Raw genomic sequence first — 19,603 nt, forward strand, 5'->3', positions numbered from 1 at the left:
CCAGCAATGTGGTACAGTTGCAAAAAAAAGCTAGTATTCTGGGGTGTATTAATAGGAATGTTTTTATGCAAGACATGGGAGGTAATTGTCTCACTGTACTTGACACTGATGAGGCCTCAGCTGTGATACAGTCTCCACTTTTGGGCACCACATTTAACAAAAGATGTGGCCAAATTGGAGAAAGTCCAGAGGAGAGCAACAAAAATAAGTGTAGAAAACCTGACCTTTGAGGAAAAGTTAATAAATGTAAAAAAACACCTAAGCATGTTTAGTCTTCAAAAGAAGATTTGGTGGGGAAACCTGACAAGTCTTCAAATATGTTAAGGGCTGTTATAAAGAGGAAGGTAATTGATTGATTGTTCTCCATGTCCACTGAAGGAAGGATGAGAAGTAATCATCTTAATCTGCAGCAAGGGAGATTTGGGTTCAGTATTAGCAAAAACTTTATAAGGATAGTTAAGCACTGGAATAGGCTTCCAAGGGAGGTTATGGAATCCCTGTCATTGGATGTTTTTAAGAACAAGCTCGACAAACACCTGACAGGGATTGTCTAGGTATACTTCATCCTGCCTCAGTGCAGGAGGCTGGAGTAGATGACCTCTCAAGGTCCCTTTCAGCCTTACATCTCTGAGTCTCTGATTACAGGAGATAGGTATTTGCAATGTGCTCTTGTGGAACTCTGAAAATAGAAAGGACAAAAAAATTATTTTGTGTTGAAGTTCTACATGATGCCGTCTTGTTTCTAATTATCTTGATATTACTGATTAACGTGCTGTTAAGTATAGCAAAAATAAGACTAGAACAATTACTAACTTGTACACTTGATATCACTATTCTGAGATGATGGTATTAGGAAAACTAGCAGACACACTTAGAAGTGCATTTGTGGTTTTTTCCTTCAGGGTGGGGGAGGGGAGAATGAAATCCTGAAACATGTTAATGAAATGTAAAGCACAAAACACTGATTCATTTCATAAGCATATTATTGAAAAAAAAATAAAAAGGCACAAAATGTCTGAAATGCAAATATTGCAATTCAGTAAATAAACACAAGAAAACAGTCACCAATCTAACCTAACTAGTTACATTGCTCACTGTTGTCTTGTTTACATTTTGAATTTGTCTTTGGATGCCAATGTACTTTTCCCTAATTTATTTTTTCAGCACCTCGTCTTAATTATGAATTTTTTACTAAACCAATCCAGATGCTAAACACTTTGAATTTATGCTTTGCTGGCTAGATAGGAGTGCAGGTCATATAGAAAACTGACAAGTCTGACTTCAAATCTGTATTATAGTTCTTTAAAGACAATTGGGATGGGTGAAATTCACTGAAAACCAACTTCAAGTTCATGAAACTTTTAACAAGTGAAATTCTGCCTCACTCTCTCCTCCCAATTTTATTTGAAAATATCATATGTATAAATTCATGCCTACTTATCCTTGCCTAGTATTTGGGTGGCACAAAAAGGAATGCAGCCTGCTAAATGGCTTTATTTTTTAACAAAGGTCTCATTCATAGTATGTAGAATTCACTAGCCGAGGCTCTGATTCAGCTGAAGGGAAGGGGTTCTTATGTTCTTTAGAGAACAACTTGAAGTGAGTGCCCAAAGCTGATGCCTACATTTTACCTTATTTTGATTTACAGTAAGAATTTTTTCACAATGTTCTTTCACTTTGGACTATAAATTGAAAATCTTTCGTTTCCAGGATGTTCTTGAAGAGAGAATCTCCCTGGAAGTCCAACTGGAGCAGCTTCGACCCTTCTCTCACCTATAAGCCAATTGCCGTTAACTGTGAATTTACTAAATTTGGAAAGGGGGATTGGGTTCAAAGCCTATTGAAAGACCCATTCATTCAGCTCAATGCGCTCTAGTCAACATTAATTTTTGTGATTCTGTTCTGCCCAGTTTGTCCATCTTTGCATTTAAGTATTTTAACTTCAATCAAAAAAATCAGTATAACTTTTTTTTCCTTGAATCTTGGCACTGCCTCCCCTGCCATTTCCTTGGGAGTGCATGATCTTTCTACTGGATTTGAGTTTGCACCGTTTCAGTGGCCAAAACGTCAAACTGGAATTAATTACCTAATGGTTTCTATATTTCATGTCAAAGAAAAGGACAGCTTGTCAGTTAACTTTTAACATTAAAGCACATATATACCATAAATGCCTCTTACACTGCAGCATTTGCTTTATTGTGTAAAACAGGAAAACTAATCTGGTATGTGAACCAAAATTGATCTCCCAAACCACCTTTCACAGTTTAGCAAGTAATTCACAATTCCAGAAAGCCTGCCTTTTTTGCAATAAAGTAGCTCCCTCAGGCTGCCACAGAGTTTCTTGCAGGCTGCCTTGCCATATCATCTAAAATTGGTTATTTCATCTTTGTTTCATACTTTGTGCATTATGTGACCAGATTGCCAGGTGTTCACATTTTTCCACTCATGATCTTGATTCAGCCGCATGCATATAAATGACCTATGGTACAACTGATACTATACGTAACAGACCTTCCTTGGTCATCTGTTCTGTGAAAAGAATTGGGTGTTAATTCCCAATGTATTGATTGCACATTTCCTGAGCACTACCTGTAAATGCATGCTTCACACATTACCTTTTATTAACAGATCATATCCACCAGTCTTTACTGTAACAGATTGTACTGTCAAGTAATGTGTCAATACCTCTCTGACCTTCTAATTCCCAGCCAAAAAATAAAGTTTGTTTCTTAGGACTTCTGGGTTACCTTCTGTTACCTTGTCTCCAGGCCTTATTCTTCTGGCATATAGACAGGTTTCACTATTAACAAAAAGTTCCCTGAGTGTATCCTGTTGTTGGGGTTGATGTACTGTATTAGGTTTTGTTGTATATTGTATGATACACACCTTTTGATCTCATATGTAAATTTGCATTGATTGCTGACTAACAGGAGATATTCTATTTAATGGCTTCTTCTGGCTGTGGGATCATAGATGTTAAATCGCATGGATGTATCTCAGCAGAATCAGAACTAGCAATTGTGTGATTTTTACACCAATAAAACAGCACAATATTTTAATTTTGTTGATTCATCTTTAACTGGAACTTGTAACTCTCACATCTGCAGGAATATATTTTTAAACCTTTTTGATGGCAGTCACAAGGAGCAGCAGAATCCTTTGTTCTTCTAGTTTTCAGCTATTGGCCATCTTGGATTTTCTTGGTAAAGTGAAGCTAGCCTTCATTTATGTTAATATAGTCGCACAAACTGTGTCTCGTATCAGAGGGTAGCCGTGTTAGTCTGGATCTGTAAAAGCAGCAAAGAATCCTGTGGCACCTTATAGACTAACAGACGTTTTGGAGCATGAGCTTTCGTGGGTGAATACCCACTTCCTCAGATGTGTCTCGTTTCTAGAGTACAAGCATAAGGGATGCAGTGTGGTGCAATAGCTAAAGCACTGGACTGCGACTCAGATTGGGTTTCAATCTGCCACTTACTTACTGGAAGACCTTTAGTAAGTCGTGTTACCTCTTTGTGCCTTAGCTTCCCCATGTGTAAAATAGGAATAATGATACTGACCTCCTTTGCAAAGTTCTCTGAGATCTATTAATGAAAAGCGCTAAGGTAGAATGGATATTATCTTAAATTTAGAAATAAACCTAGGCATCCTGTATAAAGGCAGAATGCTGCTACAGTGTAACTCTTGGGTGAAAAGTCACTAATAAATTACATTGACTAGATTTCTGTGACAGTGCCTTCTGAATGTAATCAAACTAAATGGATCACAGTTTAGAAGCCCTTGACCTTCCCTGCTTCACTGTTGGTTTTAAATTAGTTTCTTAACCACATTACCAATTGATTACTGAAGAGACCATTTTAAATCAAATTTTCTACTGTTTATGCTATTTACTACTTCTGTTTGGACAGTGAAAATAAATTAGTATGTTTCCCTTTCTGATAACTATACGTTGACAGGATACTTGCAGTTGTTAAAAATACTGTGGGGGAATTTTACTACTTTTAACATCTGTTCCAGTTATATTTTTTTTGAAAATGTCATGGAAACATTACTGTTTTCTTTTGTACATATGCAAACTAGCATTCCTTAACATAGAAGTAATGAATTTCACACTGTGAAATGAAAAAAGTGGATCTTTTTATTTGCATGTAGGTGGATTGAGATTTCTATAATGAATAACTTGTTTAAAAAATAAACTGCCTATGTAGAAATCACACTTGCACAATATGTTGTCAATTAGTAGATTAAGTGTCAGACTAAATTTAGTGAAATCAGGTATAAGCGAAAAGGAGAAATGCAAGGCAACCTAGAAAATTTAATAGTCTGACTGGGGTCGGCAATCTTTCAGAAGTGGTGTGCTGCGTCTTCATTTATTCACCCTGATTTAAGGTTTTGTGTGCCAGTAATACATTTTAACGTTTTTAGAAGATCTTTCTATAAGTCTATACTATATAACTAAACTATTGTTGTATGTAAAATAAATACAGTTTAACTGTTTAAGAAGCTTCATTTAAAATTAAATTAAAATGCAGAGCCCCCCGGACCGGTGGCCAGGACCCGGGCAGTGTGAGTGCCACTGAAAATCAGCTCGCGTGCCGCTTTTGGCACCCATGCCATAGATTGCCTACCCCTGGTCTAAGATCACATCATCATTGTAACTAATTATCAAATAGCAGGGTAACACTGAAAGACCATATGTTGCACTTTCCAACTGGGTTCTCTGGTACAGTCAAGGAACATGATTTTTTTTTAAATTGTATGCATGTAATTGTCCATGCAGTTTTGTTTATAAAAATAGATTGCTTTTAAAAAAACAAATCATAAATCAGACATTCAGACCTTTGAATTAAATGTAAAAAAAATTTTTACTCTGAAATCCTAAATGCATGTATGGATCTCACTGTCGCAAATCTTTGCAATGGAATCAACAGAATTGTACATCAAATACATCAGATTAAGAGCTTAATTGCAGTAATACCAGTTTTATATCTAGGCAGGAGAAATAGGATTAATGTTTTTTTAAAGATTTCTTGTGATTTATTTTGAATACTCATTATGTGAACTTTAAACCAAATTTTTTATTAAAAAAAAAAATCTAATATCTAAAGGGCTAGTTTAATTTCTCATCTTCACTACAATTTTGTTTTAAGAACATCAGATTCTGTGGTGGTCATCAACATTTAACTCCGGTAATGTGAGCAGGATTTATATTCCATTAGGAATTAGACATAATTCCCTTTTATTGAAGTTGGTGGGATGCAAAACATACCGGTAATTGTTTTAACGTTGCCTCATCAATCCCTTCTATCTCCCATTTGTTTGTTCTAGCTACCTGTTGCATCTTCTTATATTTAGGGTGACCAGATATCCTGTTTTTATAGGGACAGTCCTGTTTTTTTGGGACTTTTTCTTACATAGACGTCTATTATCCCCCCACCCCAGTCCCATTTTTTCACAGTTGTTGCTATCTGATCATCCTAGTTATAATCCTAGATTGATTGTGAGCTCTTTGGGCCAGAGATTCTGTATTTGTACAGTGCTTGGGACAGTGTGGTTGCAATTTATGATGCTGCTGCATGCTACTGCAGAGTGAGTAGTTTGGGGAATAAACAGGGAAGGAAGGATAAATGCAAATATAGTTTGTAGATGTTTGTTTGCACACAGTATTTTTCTTCAAACTGTTTGGAAAAACTAAACTTATTGCAGGCTGCTGTAACAAGCAGCATCAATTTCTTGATCCGATTTTTCTCTTCCTTCTAGCACTCCCCCCCTCCACCATCTTTTTCCCTCTACTAATTTGCCTCTTTTCTTCCACCATTCCTGGTGCTTAAACTGTTGCTTATTTTCCCTCAATACCTATTCATTGTCCTCTCCCATGTCTATCTACAAAATAAAACTGAATATGTGAAAAGGCTTTTCTTTTTTTAAAGGCAATACTTCTTTTAAAAGACTGTCAGTGTAATAAATTATTCTTCATGTTTTTTCTTGTCCATCTTAAGGGTCCCTCATTTTCATCCCAAAGGCACCGATTCCATCTTACATGGACTGGATTTTTCTCACTTATTACTGAAAAATACATCTGACATCCAGAATAGAGAATTACAAAATTAAGGTTACAAAACATTATTTACACTAAAGGAGTGGATCCATGGCATTTTTACATTTCCTACATGAATAATTTTTGTCCTTCATTGAGTCTGCCAAACATTCTGTTCTTCATTTGGGCCTTGGTAGGTTGAGGTACACTTCTCCTCCCACCTCTAATGTATGCACATAAGCCTTATTCACTAAAGGCTTTTATACCTAGCAAGTTCCTGTGTTGCACGCCAGGGTATGATCTATAGGGCATCAGCTTACCTCTCAGTAATGTCCTGTGTGGTCACTGCTTCTAGAGTGGGGCCTAACGTACTACTCTTTGTAAGCTAAGCGGCACTCTGGAGCTTTCACAGCACTGTAGTAGTGTCCATATTGGACATTACTGAGTGGCAAACTGGAACACTGTAGATTCACACCTTGGCTTGCTGTGCAGTAACTTGCTGTGTAGACATGCCTAAAAATACTTCACCAAAATACACTTGCAGAAGAATTTGTCTTAATCTGCTTGTTAATAGTAAGCACAAAATCTTACCATTTTACTGAGAAGGAAGTTCTTGAAGTAGTGTTTGAAGCATTGTCTGTCTTAACCTTTAGTGAACACAATTCTATTCCATGAAACCAAAACAAATTGCAAGAATTCTTTGACATTAGATTCCTAAAAATGTCTATTCTGAGGAAATAGTAATTCTAGGAGAAAAATAAGGAGCCGTTTGTTCAAGTAAATTCTAAACATAACTTATCTATTTTTGCTACTATGCTGCTTAAATACCTTCTACAGCAGTCCTTGTTGGGTGATTTCAGTTTCAGCTACAGGTTGACGAGTGATTCTACCATAAATTCCTGCAGTCTGAGGCGCACACATGATAGTATTTTAGCAAAAGGACTGCTAACTTCTTGGTAATGATGCAGAATTTGAACAAAAGTTTCTCGGAGTAGGAAACTGTACAAAATATCTGTTCACAAATAATTAGCACATACTACAGAAGTTGGGCATCCTAAACACTAAGGTGAATCTCATTTCTTCTCAATGCTACAGTTGATTGCACTTTGCAGTGCAGACAACCATGTAAATTTATCATCTTCATCCTCTATAGAACAAATCCATTGGCGTTTTGGGCCTTGTAGAATAAATGCATTCTTGATATCTGTTAGTGTGTAAAAAAGAAAAAGGCTTTAGTTTATTAACTGCTCTTGACCAATAAGTTATCTAAGGGATAGGTGGTAGAGTTTCATAGAATCTTGCAAATAGCTTTACTCTTAAATTCTGACTGCCAGTGGTTTAAGGACATAATCAATAGCAAAAAATACGTCTGTCTGATTTAAGAATGTGAGGCTGATCATTTGGGAAGCCCATAGAATACAGCCCACAAAGTGAGGTAGATATCACAGGGGAGACACTGGACAGTGTTAAGTCATGTTTTTAGGAATCATGTTTGCTAAAAGTTTGAAATCTAAGTATATGCTGACTTTCAACCCTACATTCTCCTAAACTGGTGTATAGGCATAGCTCCAGTGACCTGCACTGGGCCATCTGAGGAAGCTATGCTAACATAATATAACTATGGATTCTGGCCTTCTCGGTTTAAGGTTTTTTTATTTTATTTTTTTTAATCTGCTGGTTGCTTAGGCTCTTGGGGATGGTGAAACGCAGACAGAAGCTACTAAGCATGTTACTGTGGGTGGGTATTGGGAGGGGTATGAAGGGCATTGCCTCCCCAAACTGGATACATCACAGAAGTGATGCATGGTGTGGGGGGTCAGATTTTTTCTCCCTTCTATTTGGCCCTGCTTCCTCCCTGTGCAACAATGTTCAGGGGCAGGGGGGCAAGCAGTGACACTAGGCACTGTGTCCAGGTCAGTTTCCTCACATGGGCTGCATAAGGGGAGTCCAGCAGAGCTTCAGCTTGGGGCCATTTCAGTTTTACTAGCCCGTAAAATAAGAGATTTGCCCCAGAAACACAGGTACTTAGACATTCTTATCAGCACCGGTAACATTGTAGCAAGTGAACATAAGATCAGAGCTGCTTCCCAAGGGTCTGTGCAGTGTACAGCACTGACTGTGTCAAGCCCAGGTGCGTGACAGAGTGAACAAGGAAAGTTGAATGTGAGTGGAATGTGCTCAAGCAGCTGGGCAAAGGGGACAGGCTTTAGCCATGGATTTGTCTGATGTGTGCATTGCATGTTTAGGTATCTAAAACCAAGGAGACCTGATTCATAGTTACATGAAAGTGCTTGGTTCTGTTCATTCAATAATTTGTATGCTAATACTGATTTTTAAGTGGTAAACATACTGCAAATTGAAACAAAAAATTAAGGGTGATTAAATAACATAAACCGAGTGTGTGGTCCCCACCCCTAAATATAGAAGTCAACTATGTCTATGCATTTCACTAACATAATCCAGATTGTTTGAAGTATGCACTACTGGTGTTAAATTGCTTTCTATGCTATTAGATTTATAATGATTTTGGCAGATGTAATAGTGCGCACCTGGCACTGACATTTATCTGTGGGCACTCTAGGTATTTGCTTTATTGGACTTGAGAAATCCCCTCTCATTTAAAAATGGACACAGGAAGCAGGGGGAGAGGTTTTCCTCATCCATACAACTCCTTACAACATTCATTAATGTTAATGAAAGTTAAGCATGCGTCAAGGGGATTCCCTGTATAGGGACTGATTAGCCCAGTTGCTTGTTTATGTGGAGTTCAAAATATTATTCCTCCCACTTATCTGGTAAAAAAACCCTTTTCTTCAGTGTTTCAAGTACAGCTGTAATTAATATAGGTGTTAAGTAAAAGCCACTTTTGCTTAACAAAAGGTGGGAGGAATTGATTTGATTAAGAGCTAATTCAGATATTTCATTATGGTTGAATGGGGAAAGGATCAAACTTGAATTATTTTTTCAGGTATTGGGGTAAAATTCAGCCAAAATGTCCAGATATCAGAAATAGTTATTGAATAGTGAAAGCTTTTAATGTGTAGTGAGAGCAATCCACCTGCTGAGAGGAGACCTTAAGGAGGAGCAATGGAAGGGTTAGCTCTGAAGGGTGCCCTAATTAGTGCTAGGTGAATAACAGATGTTTTCATTTGCTGACAATTCTGAAAAATGGGGCAGAGGAATAGTTTGGGGTCAAACTAAAATCAATGCTTTTTAAAAAGGTTCAGTGAATCGAAACCTAAAAAAGATTGTTTTGGACCGAATGAAGTGTTCTGCTTAAGCTGAAACAAAAAACATTAAAATTCTTCAATCTTTTTAATTTTTAAATAAAATGAAGTACATTTTGAATAAAAAAAATAAAACATTTCTTTGTGAAAATGTCAACAGAACACTTCAATTTTTTCAGATTTTTTTTAGGCTTTGTCATCCAAAACAGTGTGGTAAAATTGACACAAATTCACAAAATGTTTTGGTGTCAATGAGTCTGTATTTTTTGCTGAAAAAGTTAGCATCGAAAAAACTTCCAGCTATAGCCCTAATGGTGGGACTATCTGTGAAGTCTAAAGCCTCTGGAGCCTCAAGGAGGGAGGGAGAGAGAGAGAACAACACAGCTGCAAGGTGCATTCTGCAAACCCTGTTACTCTATATTCTTCTGCCTGCTGCTAAATTACAGAAAGACTTTAGGCAAGCTTGTGTTCTGTTCTCTGTTCTGTATCTCCTTTGCTTTCAGGGTCCCATGAAAAATCACAGTCCCTACTGACTGCTGGAAAATACTGGTAATAGTAATTTGGAAGTTAAAGTAAACAGGCCTGGGAGTTAAGCTGATTTACTGCCTTGCACTATGGCAGTGGGAGAATGCAATACTGCTGTCTTCCATTGACATCTGCTGGCTTTTGCTTCAGCTCTTGCATTTCTGTGGGTGGATGATGATAGCCTCTGGCATAAGTGAGGCCAGGGGTTTTAATAGCTTAAAACACATGTTCACACAATGTTATCTATATGGGATGTAGGGGGGGAAGAAACCATGCAAGGATAGGCCTGCACTAGAGTTTTTAACTTAATTGCCAATTAACTGAAATTAGTCTGTATGTGGCAGTCGGGACACTTCACACATGCTTGTTCCAGGATACACACACTTTTGGTTTACCCTGCACTCCATGCTTGTGGCTCTTCCACACTAACGTACAAACATTAGTTAACTCAAGTCATTTAGCAATCAAATAGAATTTGAAAGAATAAATAAAACTTCATTGTGGACAGACCCTAAGCCAGAACTCTGTAATGATCAGAACTACTCAACATGGGTCTGGATAAGGGGTGACAATTACCTGAAGCGTAGTGTTAGCTGAACTTGTGTATGGGGATTTAGTCCATCTATTTTTGGAAAACACTAAAGAACTATAGCTTGGTACCTTACACCTCACCACATAAATACAAATGGCCTATCCTCATGCTTACATTACTTCTTATGTAGGTCAAATTCAATGACAATAAAACAAACTAACAGCAGATTATAGCTCACAGAAGGAACATTCTAAACCAACATTATTGATCACTGGAGGAATGTTATAAAACATACATTTTGAACGTGGAATGTCTTCTACAACAAGCCTGTGAAGAGCTGCTGCTGCCAAGAACTGGTAAGTTGTTTTTGGGGTCCGTTCAAATGGCATATAAGAGATGCTACGGTTTGAAATAACAAGTGCATCGTTGAAAAGAAAAAGGCTAAGATTGCTGATGTGTTCATAGACCCTGCCAAAAGGGAAAAAAAAAATTACTTGTATGCTTTAAACCTTGAAATATATGGAAATCTATAAGAGACTTTTGAAAACTAGTGTAGCTACATCGGTGTTATCCAGTACTGCTACAATATATTATCAGTATGTTTTTCCTGTCTTTTAAGTGAAAATTGGGAAGGGGCCAGTAACATAGGGAAGATTGACCTGACCTTGGAAATGAAAGTGGTGATGATGGAATCTTTAAATTCTGTAGTATATTAATTTACACTGCAAGTAAAATACATGTAGGGCTACAATTACAACTTCGGGTTCTGGTGATACCGAACACTTGCGCTTCATTCTCATAGTTGGTTATAAGAATCCCTTAAGCTGTAGCTAATAGAGTTGAGGGATACATAACTTTTTTGACAGGAAGTTGATGGAAGTGAGATATAACCACTTAATGCTAATAACCTCTCCTCAGTGCTCCATAGGAATATGTAACTCCACTTGATTCTTTCCATTCCAAAATTTCCTCAGGGCACAGTGGCAAGGACCCTGGGACAACTTCTTTCCAACTCTAAATTAGCAACCAGTCACCTGTGAGGTCTGGTTTTTTGTTTATCACTCCCCCCTTTGGTAATTTTTAATATATTTGTTTACCTGAATGAAACACAGATTTCCTCAGAACAGCAGCTAAACTGGGTTACATCTTGTATTCTAATCAGGTACCTGTTGGCTTCTAATAAATTCTGTGAATTAAACATTATAGGATTAAAAGACATGGAAACCAAACTTTGGTTTTAGAGTTTATCCTGATATGTTAATTACAAGATTGTCACAACAGACTGACAATAAGAATATGGGGTTATTTATTTTTGTTGTTTTTTTATTAATTAGGCCTCCTTTGTGGCCAGTATTTTGATTTGGGTAGTGCCTCTAAAATGGATTAATACTGTCAGATATCTTTTGGTTATTTACCAGATGCAGAAAAAAAAAATCCTGCAAATTGTGGCTTCTCCTGAAATACATTTCAACTGAAGTAGACATTGACATGGCTAAGTGAGTCACCCTTGGCTTCCACTTTTAGCACGTTTAATTAAGCAAATGTTGCAGGTAGGGCTGGCTGAAAATTTTCTGTCCACTAATTTTCAACAAATGCGGGAGGGGGGGAGCTGGGTTTTTTCAGATTTTTTTCATGTCTGCTTTCCACAGAAAATCTCAATTTTTCATTAAACACCCAAAAACTGAAATATTCAGAGTCCAAAACCAAAATAATTTGGACATCCTGCTGTGGTGCCTCATGAGACTTGTACCCCTATTGTACTCTGATTTACTCATATCCCCATTCTCTTTTGTATGAGCTGTCCCCCACTGCAGCCTACATGCACAGGGGACTCCCATGATGTTACCCTCTCCTTACGCCCTGAGGGGAGACTGTGGTGTATCATGAGAGATATAGTCTGGCCAAGGAGCTTGGCCCATAAAAGAAATACTTACTTGTAAATTTTCATTCTAGGATTCTCCATGTCAGTCACTTTACAGTAGGACATTCCCCATCTCCACACCAACTAGGGGCTAAGCACATCTTTGCTCTGAGCCTGGGCTACACCTTAGGAAGAACTCCCCAGGATGATAACTTCCAATGCTGAAAAATGCTACGTATACCAAAGTGTGAAAGTGCTGTTCAATTCAAACCACGTGCAGCAGAGATTTTACATGAAATTTAGGGATATCCTGGAGGAAACATCTTTTCCCTTTCAAAGCACTTAACAAGTGAGCAATAGGAAGAAAAAAAAATGGGCATAATGCTGTTCTTCAAAAGGGGCGTCTGGCGTGAAAGGTCCTAGAATGAAAATGCACAGGTAAGACAGAATTGTTCCTGTCTGTCCCCTCCATGTCAGACAGCCTTCACAGTGGTGTGCAGAAAGCAGCAAGTTATCCCTCGGGAGGAGGAAGGATTCAATTTACCTATATAGAATTGAAAAGGAGCCTAAGGGTTATTAGTGCACCCCATTCAATAACACCAGATGCTGACAGCCGAGGTGAGGGGGTTGACTCTGCAGTGCTTGACAAAGCTGGAAGATCTTGTAGGAGCTTAACAGACCTCCCGGTTTGATGTATGACCTCACTGCCCACAAAATTACAGCTCTTTTCAGAAAATGCATAGTAACAAGAGGAATTGTAGCTGAGGCTTGTATTCCTCTGCCATATACATCTTTGTTGCTCTGTAAGTTCTGTTCACAACTAATTTAGGCACTTCCACTTCCTTAGGATGCTTGGATTCAACCGGGAGGGCAACAATATCACTCCCTATTATCTGAGGAAGACTGTGGTGACATTGGGGATGGAGGCCTGCTTAGTTCACACAACTACCGGGTTTGATAGAACATGGAACTGAAGTTTCATTAAGAATATGCCAGTCTCTGAAACCCTTTTGGAGAAGGAGGTGGTGAGTAGGCAAGAGCCTTTCACTGAAAAGAGAGAGGGGCCTGGCAGCTGTAAACTGAACAGTAGTTTTATTCAAACTTGTAGCACACAGATCAAGATCACTACAGGAATCTGCATGTTGCCAGAGGACTGATAAGAACTGCAGTACTCCTGAATCTTATGTAACGATGAGGCAACGTTCTCCTAAGTTTCTTAGTGCAATATGCTTCTAGTCTCTGACCTATGTTTCCAAAAAATGTTGGCCTAGCGCCCTGTGTGTGAGCCTTCTTGTAAAAACATTAGACTGTGCTATGCTTCAGCTAACTTTGCCCTGATTTGTCTTTTCTAACACCAACATCTAATCCTCATAACACAAACATTTTATGATTTTTTTTCTTCAGTAGTCTAGGAGGGTGATTATCACCTTAATGAGTGACACTAGTTGCAGCCTCTCAGGTTCGCAGCTGATGGGTTAGGCAGCACTGGATATTGGGTCAGGATAGGTTCTCATTACACTACGTTTTGTGTTTTTTGAAGTTTGAGGAGGTTCCAGTTACATCTAAATCAGGTCTGAGAGCCAAGACCTGAGTTTAATTAGGTGATTACAATCACTGTGGTCTGTTCCTTTTACAATTTTCTTTACTCAGTGGTTGAGGGCAGGGGAGGTATACAGGCCTTTTAGCCCTCTTGGTGACCACAGACCCCCATTCCTCATGTACCACATCTTTTGTTTCTTCCACTGGACTTGAGGAACCTGTTTTCTTTCAAGAGGCTTTCAACCTGGTGTGTAATGCACATAATGTGCATTCCCTTGATTTTTAAGTGTTTTGATGAGCTGGTCAGCCATGACTTTCCTTTTTTCGTACAGAATCCTAAGGAATAGAGTGAGAGCTTCTGCCCAGGGCATGAACAAGGCTGCTTCTCAAAGCAGTGCTGAAGGTTTTCTGCCGCCTTATCTGTTTTATATATACACCATGTTTCTGAAGAATCATCTGCTGGAAGTGGACCATCAAGCTCACTCTTCCATAGCATGAGACAAGTTTTATATTACTTCATGTCTCCTCTTTTGGCCACACCTCCCCAACTCATATAGAAGTCCAGATATGTTTCCCCTTATATGGAGTCTGGTATCTGTATCTGGACCTGACATCAAGTAACTGTTAAATAATATTGAGAATGAGTTCACCAAGAGATCTAGTACTGGATCTGGATCAAGATCTTTATATACTAATTTGCTTCCAGCCAACAATTGCAACAAAGAAAGAATTGTGCTGGGTATTCATGAGACCAATTAGCCAGTAGTTGAGTCAGAAACTTTGTTAGCTCTGATTTGCCAAGCACCACTCCTATTTTCTCCCGTCTCTCTTCTGAAATAAAGATGGTCTTGGATGACAGATAAGATATAGGAGTTTTGCAATGGAAAGATAGCAATGGTCTAATCTGTAATCTCTACACTGGAACCTGGAGAAGCAGCGGTTTCAAAGGGAACACCTGCTGGGATAAGGTGCTATCTTGGTTAGAGGCAGTTACTCCCCTGTTCCTTTCCGGGTGTCTGAGTCCATCCCCTCAGGTGTCAGGCCTGGTGCCTTTACCTACCCAGGAGTGGAATTCCACACTTCTCCTGTTCTTAGGCCAGCCCCAGGGCTACTATAGTCTGTGTATCCACCCTGACAGTTAGGAACTTTTTCCTAATGTCCAGCCTAAATCTCCCTTGCTGCAGTTTAAGCCCATTGCTTCTTGTTCTATCATTATAGGCTAAGGTGAACAAGTTTTCTCCCTCCTCCTGATGACACCCTTTTAGATACCTGAAAACTGCTATCATGTCCCCTCTAAGTCTTCTCTTTTCCAAACTAAGCAAACCCAATTCTTTCAGCCTTCCTTCTTAGGTCATGTTCTCAAGACCTTTAATCATTCTTGTTGCTCTTCTCTGGACCCTCTCCAATTTCTCCACATCCTTCTTGAAATGCAGTGCCCAGAACTGGACACAATACTCCAGTTGAGGCCTAACCAGCACAGAGTAGAGCGGAAGAATGACTTCTCGTGTCTTGCTCACAACACACCTGTTAATGCATCCCAGAATCACGTTTGCTTTTTTTGCAATAGCATCACACTGTTGACTCATATTTAGCTTGTGGTCCACTATAACCCCTAGATCCCTTTCTGCCATACTCCTTCCTAGACAGTCTCTTCCCATTCTGTATGTGGAAACTGATTTATTCCTTCCTAAGTGGAGCACTTTGCATTTGTCTTTATTAAACTTCATCTGGTTTACCTCAGACCATTTCTCCAATTTGTCCAGATCATTTTGAATTATGACCCTGTCCTCCAAAGCAGTTGCAATCCCTCCCAGTTTGGTGGTATCTGCAAACTTAATAAGTGTACTTTCTATGCCAACATCTAAGTCGTTGATGAAGATATTGAACAGAGCCAGTCCCAAAACAGACCCCTGCGAAACCCCACTTGTCATACCTTTCCAGCAGGATTGGGAACCATTAATAACTACTCTCTGAGTACGGTTATCCAGCCAGTTATGCACCCACCTTATAGTAGCCCCATCTAAATTGTATTTGCCTAGTTTATCGATAAGAATATCATGCGAGACCATATCAAATGCCTTACTAACATCTAGGTATACCACATCCACCACTTCTCTCTTATCCACAAGTCTCGTTATCCTATCAAATAAAGCTATCAGATTGGTTTGACACAATTTGTTCTTTACAAATCCATGCTGGCTATTCCCTATCGCCTTACCACCTTCCAAGTGTTTGCAGATGATTTCCTTAATTACTTGCTTCATTATCTTCCCTGTCACAGAAGTTAAACTAACTGGTCTGTAGTTTCCTGGGTTGTTTTTATTTCCCTTTTTATAGATGGGCACTATATTTGCCCTTTTCCAGTCTTCTGGAATCTCTCCCGTCTCCCATGATTTTCCAAAGATAATAGCTAGAGGCTCAGATACCTCCTCTATTAGCTGCTTGAGTATTCTAGGATGCATTTCATCAGGCCCTGGTGACTCGCAGGCATCTAACTTTTCTAAGTGATTTTTAACTTGTTCTTCTTTTATTTTATCTTCTAAACCTATCCCCTTCCCATAAGCATTCACTATGTTAGGCATTCCTTCAGATTTCTCAGTGAAGACCAAAACAAGGAAGTCATTAAGCATCTCTGCCATTTCCAAGTTTCCTGTTACTGTTTCTCCCTCCTCACTGAGCAGTGGGCCTATCCTGTCCTTGGTCTTCCTCTTGCTTCTAATGTATTGATAAAAAGTCTTCTTGTTTCCCTTTATTCCCATAGCTAGTTAGAGATTTCTTCTCCTCTTTAGAGGATCTAGAGGGGAGACTTTCATGAGAGGTTTTAAAAGTTTGTGCTGTCCCTTTTAAAAGCTGATTGCGAGCACTGTCCTTCACCACTCCCTAGCCCAAACCCCTCATAAAAGTGGGGAGGGGTCTTACCCTCTGTATCCTTATAAGATCCCTTCCCAGTTTTCTTCCTGAGGAAGGGCCCAGCCTCAGAGCAAAAGTCTGCCTTAGTCTCCAACCAGAGAGGGCCATGAAAAGCCTCTTAAAATGTCATATTTGTAAAACTCATTTGCAAGTAGATTATGCATGTGGAATTATATATACACACCTCAGATAAAATCAGAGCCCCACTGAAGTAAATAGAATTTTGCCATTGACTTCAATGGGGCCAGAATTCGAGTGCTCATACAAGACTAATAACGGAAGGACGACCGAAATCTGAACTCACAGCGGGGTAGGTGCTGTTATAAATCAGAGCTGAAATTAAATGCTTTAAAGTGTTCGAAAGGAAAATGAAGTACTTACAGGACATCCCTGGATGATTCTTTGTGCATTTAGCATTTGCTCATCTTTGCTCCTGTTCAGTTTTAGCTAGAAAATAAACTAAGATTAGACCAAAAATAACTTCACAAAGGTTGGAAAAAGAGGAGCTTGTGTTCTGTGTAAGGGTCTTATCTAAATTTCACAGAAATCAATGGAAAAACTCCAACTGACTTCAATGGGCTTTATAACAGACCCTAATTTATTCAGGGGGAATTCTAGATGGTACAGTGATCTTTGAGTTAGACAGCAATTTGATTAAACTAAATTTACCACAGTGACTTTTGATCAAGAAAATAACTTGTGTAAAATGTCCCAGGAAACATAAAGAGTTTGACAAAATCCTCATGCTTGAACTTGTGTTGTGTGTGTAGAGAGGTGTTGGGGTTTTTTGGCACTTTGTTACAGAATAAATCTACCAGCTGGTGAATGTTTTCTCATGCCTGATGAACCAGCTTAACTTCTATTTCCATAGAAAATAGAGGATGAGGAGGAGTAAGGCTGTTGGTGTAGTTGTTAGTATGGGCCATCCACCAAGAAAGAACAGCTGCAGTGCGCAGCGCCCTCATCCCTATCATGTTCCAGCAGCACCTAGCCATCTGAGAAAATCCCTCTTGTGTGTGGTATTCATCTGGGGACTATGCCCATTTTATACTCTCTTTACACTGCTGTGCGAACCTAGAACCACCACTGGATATAATTGGGACTTTGAAAATGTCTTGGCTTCTACAAAGTCCCTCAGAAAGCACTGTAAAGAAACTTGGGTCATGAGGAGAGAATAGAGTTCACAGGACTGCTCTGTCTCCTCCTGGCTTTGGGACTGGAGTTTGGAAGCAGCTCTTCCCAGCAAAGGTACCTGAGATGGAAAGCAACTCATGGCCTTATTCTCTCCTAAATCTCCTGGCTCCATATGGATGCCTCCTAAGACAAGGCAAGAATACCACACTGAAAGGAGAGAACATAGACAACTGTGGTGACAAACCTGATCTATGTATTCCTTGTATTGTTTCATCATCTTGATTGCGGCAGTCAAATCTTCACGGTCAGTGTGTTCTGAAGGAGTGTGCAGTCTCAGAGCATAAAGAAGATTAAGATACTCTTCAAACCTTTTAGAAGGGCATAGCAGCAGCTCCTGCAGGCTACATTTCACATAGATATAATCCATTTGTTAGCTAGGAACCTGGGTAATTCAGTGATACATGTATTGTAAATTATACAGCGTGACTTCTGATGCTTATGTACTGAGAGAGTCTTGGATTAAGTATCAGCATGAAGCAATGTGCCAAGCACACACACGATGAGTTTGTCTACTAGTTTGAGAAGTCTGCTAATCAGTTAAGTTTTTTCAAGTGTCTGGCTCTCAACTGCAAGAAATAACACAGCAATTGCTAACGTTCCACTATGACACTGATTCAAAGCCAGAGTCTTTTTAATTAAAAATCTGACCAATCTGGTCTGACAAACTTCTTCATAGTTTATGATCATGTCCTTATGCTTTGGTAGAGAACCCATGTGGAAGGTAAGAGGAAAGTATAGAAATGTCATGAATACTGGATCCATTTAGTGCAAGAAGAATTACAACTGTACAAATGTTCTGTGGGCCAACTCATAATCTCCTATGACTTGTGTATGTATTTGCACTAAGACTTCATTTAAATATTATTTTGTTTATACTGCTTTTAAAATTGAGTTGGGGGGGAAGTGGGTTGAGATACTCACAGTGGACCTGATGCAAAGCCCAGAATTCTGATTTTGTTATGTCACAGTGAGAAAACCACAGACCTTACCTCATCATGTTAGTAACAACAGTCTTATCATGTCTTTTCAGGAAGGCACAGAATAAAGGAATGGTCTCTCTGCACTGTGAAAGGTAGAAGTTTGTTCATCAATATAACTTGATTATCAGAGACCAGCCTACTGGAGATTTTTTCTTCATACTGTCATTAAAATTATTTTTATAAAGATTTTTACATTCCCAACTGTAACAGAATTTAGTACAAATGTATCCTTTAAAGGGATATGTGATCCATCAAGAAGAGTAAATCAAAACTTTTAACATCTCTCCCCCAAAAAGTATCTTTTGTCTTTTGGTAGTCTGCAATCAATCCTCCAGAACAGTAACTGCAACGGTACTGAAATTCCTGTTCTCAGGCTGGGTGACCTTCTAAACCTTAGAGAGAAAGCGAGTACAAATCTGCCTCGCTTGGCAGGAAGAAATGAGGATCAGGAACTTGATGAGCATGTCTCTCCAAGCCTAAGTTCTCCAACTTGCAAGAATGGATTAAGCAAGGGAACAGTGAGACACATATTCTGGCATCTGTGCTCAAGCAAACCTTGTTCCCTGGGTTTTATCACAAAGGGCTAGAGTTGGGGGTTCAAATGGTGTAGTAGTAATAATTCTGAATGATGATCTTTTTTACATTTAATGGCACATATTAAAATGAAAAGGGGGCATAAATGGATGGTTATATGTTAGTTCTGCCAACATTAAGTGTCTCTGTAAACTCTAGCACTCACTCTTGCTGGAATTATGTAACATCTCTAAATGCATCCATTGCAGATTTACAGCAGGGCTA

General features: G+C 38.9%; 2 protein-coding genes across 20 annotated transcripts in view; one reads left to right on the top strand and one right to left on the bottom strand.

The window, feature by feature from the left end:
- The window catches only part of REPS1 (RALBP1 associated Eps domain containing 1), a 108,056-nt gene extending 104,997 nt beyond the window's left edge, over positions 1 to 3,059 (top strand). For 12 of the 13 annotated variants that reach the window (XM_050949553.1, XM_050949554.1, XM_050949558.1 and 9 more), the window contains one exon: positions 1,711 to 3,059. In XM_050949553.1, the coding sequence (XP_050805510.1) occupies positions 1,711 to 1,779 (69 nt within the window). In that variant the 3' untranslated portion in view covers positions 1,780 to 3,059. The remainder of the gene's footprint in view (positions 1 to 1,710) is intronic. The other variant, XM_050949561.1, reaches the window with a different exon arrangement.
- The window catches only part of ECT2L (epithelial cell transforming 2 like), a 56,596-nt gene that overhangs the window by 3,556 nt on the left and 33,437 nt on the right, over positions 1 to 19,603 (bottom strand). For 5 of the 7 annotated variants that reach the window (XM_050949515.1, XM_050949511.1, XM_050949508.1 and 2 more), the window contains 6 exons: positions 18,815 to 18,888; positions 18,010 to 18,166; positions 17,013 to 17,078; positions 11,419 to 11,507; positions 10,617 to 10,789; positions 6,866 to 7,241 (listed from right to left, as the gene is read on the bottom strand). In XM_050949515.1, the coding sequence (XP_050805472.1) occupies positions 7,111 to 7,241; positions 10,617 to 10,789; positions 11,419 to 11,507; positions 17,013 to 17,078; positions 18,010 to 18,166; positions 18,815 to 18,888 (690 nt within the window). In that variant the 3' untranslated portion in view covers positions 6,866 to 7,110. The remainder of the gene's footprint in view (positions 1 to 6,865; positions 7,242 to 10,616; positions 10,790 to 11,418; positions 11,508 to 17,012; positions 17,079 to 18,009; positions 18,167 to 18,814; positions 18,889 to 19,603) is intronic. The other 2 variants (XM_050949512.1, XM_050949514.1) reach the window with 2 other exon arrangements.

Source organism: Gopherus flavomarginatus, chromosome 4, assembly GCF_025201925.1.
Source record: "Gopherus flavomarginatus isolate rGopFla2 chromosome 4, rGopFla2.mat.asm, whole genome shotgun sequence".
In the NCBI taxonomy this organism is placed as follows: domain Eukaryota; kingdom Metazoa; phylum Chordata; order Testudines; family Testudinidae; genus Gopherus; species Gopherus flavomarginatus.